Source organism: Gavialis gangeticus, unplaced genomic scaffold (genome assembly GCF_001723915.1).
Source record: "Gavialis gangeticus isolate Ggan-Ray unplaced genomic scaffold, GavGan_comp1, whole genome shotgun sequence".
Taxonomy (NCBI): Eukaryota; Metazoa; Chordata; order Crocodylia; family Gavialidae; genus Gavialis; species Gavialis gangeticus.
The window spans coordinates 47,867,815-47,873,813 of NW_017728998.1; the positions used below are offsets into that span (position 1 = coordinate 47,867,815).

Consider the following 5,999-nt stretch of genomic DNA (forward strand, 5'->3'; position numbering starts at 1 on the left):
AAAAAAAAAAAAAAAAAATGTACAATTAACATCATGTGCATGAAGGCAGAGTTGCAGGGATGGGAGCTGAGCAATGGTATAAGTTTGCAATTATTTTATTGATTTCAATAATTTAAGGAACTAGTTGTATGTTTGAAATAAAAACCTTTCTAAATTCAACACTTGGCTTGTTGAGGAAGTTTTCACTAAAACCATGCCCCCACTCCCTTCCCACACCCAAAAGAAAGCTACTGTGAAGTAAAACAAAATGTCACATCGAAATCAGAGATTTCAAAAGGAAAAGGGGCATAAACTGTGCAAAGTGGGGAGCTACTGAATTTGCAGGGCTTGTTCATCCCTGCCATATGTTTGTATTTAAATACAGAGTTAGAGGGGTTGATCACACTTGCTCCTTGAAAGAGAAAGATTCCTGGCTCATGGAAGGGCAGTGGTAGTTCTGCCTAAACAAAAACTATTTTGTCTTTAATGTTACTTCCAGTAGTGTCCACAGCATATTTAATTTCCATGGGGCTGGATTTTACCCAAAATCCTCAACTAGAATGAAGACTCAAACAAGACCTCCGGCTACAGCAATATGTGGAGGATCTGGGAATGGAGATGTGACCTAAAGCCCCAGCCTGGTAGCTCCACTGGTTTAATTTTAGCTAAGTTAATTCCTACTAGTGAATGAAGGGGCTAATTACTACATCCAAATTTTGCTATTTAGGATTACTAGGAGTAGGGGAGGGCATTCCAATTAGTTTGCAGAGATAAAAAGCAACTTTTTTAAGTCTAAGGAATTACCTACATAAGGAAGTTGTGCTGTGCAAATAAAACTAGTGGGAGAATTTAGATTGCACTAGCTACTCAATACTTCCTTCCTGTGTGGAAGCTGGTAGAGTACAGACACATGAGCAAGTTACTACAAGGAAAGTCGGATGCAAGTCCAGAGCAAGTTAATTACTGCAGAACAGCTGCTTGTGTGCATGCTCTTAGCCAGCGACAAATGGGAGGAACCTTACTGCACTTCCACTGAGGGGCAAGCTACATTGTCTATCACAAGTTATAAACCTGTACAGACACAGTTACTGTGCCAAGTGACTGTAAGCTGCAGTTTTACTTCATGCTAACTTGTTCCTGTGCCCATACAGGGACACTCAGGAAAATTAATCTAAAGTAAGTAAAAGTTTAAATTTCAAGCAAACTAATTAAATTGAACACAAACACTTTTTCTGAATTTATAGTTAAATTCATTTTTGAATTGAGCTAAATCAAATTTTACAATTCAAGAAAAATTGTGCATATGTATAAGGGCCAGGAGTGTCAGCATAAAGATTGTTTAATACCCCTTTGTCCCAGTATATAGACAAGCCAGCACCCAACCAACACCATATCCCCCATCTCAGCATACAACTAAACTGATAAGCTACTAGTTTGTGTTGTTTTGGGTTTTTTTTTACAAAATAAATTAATTTTAAAAAGCTGAAAAGTATATTGGTGATATTAAACAGCAAATGTCAAGGCACCGATATATCGGAAAGAAGGGGAGGCAGGGGTGGAGGAACACCCAACACCACCCTCCCCCGCAACAACCCTGGTTAAAAGATGGTGAATTAGTGACTCTGGTACACAGTGAACACTTCTTAAGAACGCTGTATCCAGATGAGATTTCACTCGAAACTGTGCCTTCTAGACCTTTACATTCTAAATTATCAAGCTGCAAAAAAATTACATTCTGTGGTACTCATTTACACTACCATCAATGCAATCATGAATAATTTAAGGACTGATAACAGGAAGAAAATAATAGCTTTCTTCATCTCAAGCTCGAACACACAGAAGCATTAGCCTTTTTACCTTTAAGTAATTTAATTCACCACTAAACACTGAATTTCTAAAAAACTATTTCAGTACATTTTTTCTTTCAAATATGACAAAAATCCATTCCTGATACAAAAACAGTTTGGTATAATACAAATGTGTAAGAAAATGACAGCAAAGGAACTCCAGCCTGCACACTGAAATCAGAAAAGCCAGATTGAAATCCTTTACAAATCCTCTCTTTTAAAGTTAGACTGAATATTTTCTTTAGTGACTGAACATCACAAGCTTTCCCATTCGTCGAATACATTCTTAAAATGACTGAGGATACTACATTCAGCTTGCATCAAAAGCTTAACCCAGTGCTCTGATAAACCCTTCTGGGGACAAATGACTTGTCAGATGTTTCCACCTACTCTTTCCAAACTACCTGTGCTATTGTGAGTGCTAGACTACATGCCCATGAGAACTCTTATTTCTGGCAGAAGCTGCAGGCAAAGACTTGTAATTTGTGCCCACCATCTTGACGCAGGGCTTCAGCTGGTCTGACCCGCCCTAGCTCCACTGATCTCCGGAAAGATGTCAGTTTACTTCAGCTGCTACTTTGTCCTAGCAAATTTAGGCCCTAATCTTACAATTAAATCTGTATCAGTAGACACCATGTCTGCACAGAGCCCAGTGGCTTCAATGCACAGGACTTCCCCTGTGGAAATTGGGGGTTTACGATAGCAAATCTTTAACAACACAGAATAAAAAAAAGGTTACAGTTTAGCCTTTTACTGAATACAATTAAAATTTACCTCATTTGATGTTCAATAAAAGAAAACCTGTAGAACTACTTTTATATGAAAAATATTCCAAAGCATTTTCTTCCCTACAGCACATTCACAGAGACGACAAAGATTTTAAAAAAGGCTCATAAAAACAGAGACTCCTTTTGTGATCTTATGCTTTGTTTTAAGGTGTGACTGTTGACAAGTCAAAGTCAAGATCACTAAGTGGTTTATTAGAAGAGGTACAACACCTTCCAGGGGAGGCATTTAAATAAATAAAGTGTTCGTATGGAAGGTTTCTAACAGAATTATGGGACAACACCAGCAGCAGACATATGCAGCTATGATCACAGCCTCATGGAAATTCAAAAAGTTATTTACAGCTGTATTTCTAGGTTTAGTACAGACCAAGATACTGCTAAAGCATTAGGATTCTACAGTTTTTTATACCATTTCACATCATTGCCAGCAATGCAAGTACCAGTACGTACTAGACACGAGTGCTTTTACCAACATGCCCTCTAGCGAGTTGGATATCATGGTGGCAAAAATAGCCACATTTGGCAGAACCAGGAGTTTAGCCTACTGGTAGACTCATGTAGCTGCAATAACACAAAAAGTAGGAAAGGCTAAGTTTATGGTTTTAATGCCACCTTGGACATGATTTGTTTTGTAATGCTGACAGAGCCTAAGTTCAAAACTGATCATAGAACTTTACAAGGGCTTGTGTATGTTGCATAGTTTTTTTGGCCACAGCTGGCCCACTAGTAAAGGCGTAGCATATGCAGACATAAAGGTTTTGTTGCCAGCAGTTATGCTCATCCTCCCTCCAAAATTACACAAATTAAACCAGAACAAGCTACTTCCTGTCAGCCTAGCCGCATTCCTACCAGAAGTTTTGCTGGCATACCTACATCACCCAGGAGGCTTGTGATCTTCTGCTATTTCCTCAAAACTCTGGACCAAGCTCTATTTTTATACGACTGAAACTGGGTAACAGTCCATTGGTGGATACACATGCACACACACATCTATAATGACTGCTGAACTGAAAGTGCATTCTCAGCCTAAAATATATACATGTCAAACCATATTCTTCTCCAATAGAGAAGATGCAGTGTTTAAGAGTAAGCTGAAAAATGTTTCTTAAAATAAAAATAAATGGTTCTGAGAATGTGAAAAAAATCAAAGTTGGTGGATTTGTAACCAGCTTTCCCAGAGCAGGTTACAATACTTGTTTTATATTATTCCTGTCTTGAAGGGTTTATTATTATCATTATTATTATTATTATTATTATTATTATTATTATATGTGGAAATAAGATATCTGAGTTGTCATTTAAACCAAGAGCAAACATATCCCAGCTAATGAACTCCCTCAGAAGCAATGAGCTTCTTGACAAATAGTCCATATTGGCTGGGGTGTAGATGTTATCGAAATATTAAAAAGCAATTAATTTTTAGAAAGGCTTGAAATTATTGTCTTATGCTCATCCAATACTATCAGTAATTCATAAGGACAGTTTAGCGGATCAGGCCTTTCAAAACTTAGTCAGTGAATTACCTTTCATCAAGCAAAATACTGTGATCCACTACTATTTAGGGTTTTGAATATCCAAAAATGAAAGCAGCAGCACTTATCTAGAGATAAGAACTAGTGTCAAACTATTCTAGGATGAAGATACTGAGGACTTGCTTAACGATGTCACCACTAACCCACTGCTTAAATCCAGACCACGACCTTCTTTTTCCTAGAAAGTGGGAAACAAACAAAAAAAACCCTTCAGTTCAGTAGTGTTTTTGAATACTAGGCTTTCAACCTAAAGCATTATAGAAGACACCTATAATTGATTTAGTGTTCCACTTACTCAACCAAATGGACACACTACTGTGCCTCTGAGCACAAAGAACTGGCCTCTGGGATCTGTACATTTGCACCAGAGATCCACTTCTTCCCTGTTCTGTTCTTATCTGTAGGTGACTCTAGAAACTAACAGTAGGATGTGTGGGCCAATATTGGTTAAGCACCTTAAATGATGTTCTACCAACTGTAGCTGGTCTCAGAAGCAGTTAAATGAGCATCCTCTCTCTAATCTGTTTTAGCAAAGAAGTCCATTTCCCCCCTAAGTCAGCTTTTTAGGTAACAGCAAGTAGGTATTAATAAGTTAAAAAAACAAAACAAACAACAAAAAAAGCCTTCTCTTGTCTTTTTAGTCTCCCCTACACAAACAAGAAGAAAAAAGCAGTACAAATATTTGGGGCTTAAAAACAAAACCAAAAGACTTACTGGAAAGATTCTTAATTCATAGATGCAATACTGCATGTCACTGAAAAGCTGCACTATCAGCTGCTTTGCATAGATTTCTGCAAGCTGCATTTAGTTTATTAAACAGCTAAAGTATGAAAGCTACCTTTCCTTCTGACCCTATATGGCTCTTGAATGAATGTGGTTACTCAAGTTGCTATCACTGTCTCCAATACTGTCAGGCAGGAGCTATACAGAAATTAGCAACCTCAGTGTGTGTTAAAATAGGATGATTCAACATACTTACAGCTCGGTAATCCAGGAACATTTCTTTGAAGGCTAGAAAATCAGTAAATGTGAGAAGCATGTCAAATATATCACCTGCCATTTCTTCTTTGTGCTGTCTGTAAAGAAAGAGATTTGCAGATTTGCAGGTGTAGGAAATTATGCATCTCCAAGGTAAATTTGCTACACACTATTGTTTGCACAACATCAAGATTTAAACAAACCCAACCAGAGATGTTTTCAAACTTCTAATACAGGACATTTTTTAAAAGAAATGTATTTGCCTGGAGTGTTTGTAATCCAAGCACTGTAATATTTTATCTACCTCAGGTTTTCATACAATTATGACTTTCACCATGGTATCTAAATGCAAAGATATACAAGTGTCATACCAGTGCATGAGAATCAGAAAAAGAAAGTGACTGGTAATTAAAGAAAAAAAGAACTTGATTAGCTATAATTTTCCATTGCCCAAAGTTAACTAAAGTGGTAAAAGGAAGATAAGTGGAAAATCTTAGGTTCCAAGTCCTTACAGATTTAATAATTTAGGGCAGGGCTAGTAACAAAGAGAAGTTATTCATTCTGACTGGACTTCAGGTATATTGTCAGCATAGATCTCCTTTCTTAAAACGTCTCTTTGCATCCTGGCCAAGCCCCAACCTGGGGTAATGGGATCCCTTTGAAAAAAGTGCTTTCCAAAAGCACTGGCCACTGCTGGTCATGCACAACTTGACAAGCCACAGACCACATACAGGCATTGCATTTCTACTGGGAGAATCACTGGTATCCTAGTAGAAAACTACTACATACAGGCACTCGCTCATTTTGTTCCAGAGGAAATGTACCTCATACCTCTAGGCTGACACTTAAAGGATCTCCCCTGTGAGAGAAATTGC

The 5,999-nt window shown here is 37.7% G+C and overlaps 1 protein-coding gene across 1 annotated transcript in view; it reads right to left on the reverse strand.

Annotated features, from left to right (window-relative positions):
• Positions 1 to 2,103: 2,103 nt before the first annotated feature.
• ARL2BP (ADP ribosylation factor like GTPase 2 binding protein) overlaps positions 2,104 to 5,999 on the reverse strand; it is a 43,881-nt gene continuing 39,985 nt past the window's right edge. The window contains exons 5-6 of the mRNA XM_019505878.1: positions 5,126 to 5,222; positions 2,104 to 4,324 (exon numbers count right to left, since the gene is read on the reverse strand). Coding sequence (XP_019361423.1) covers positions 4,244 to 4,324; positions 5,126 to 5,222 — 178 coding nt within the window. The 3' untranslated portion in view covers positions 2,104 to 4,243. The remainder of the gene's footprint in view (positions 4,325 to 5,125; positions 5,223 to 5,999) is intronic.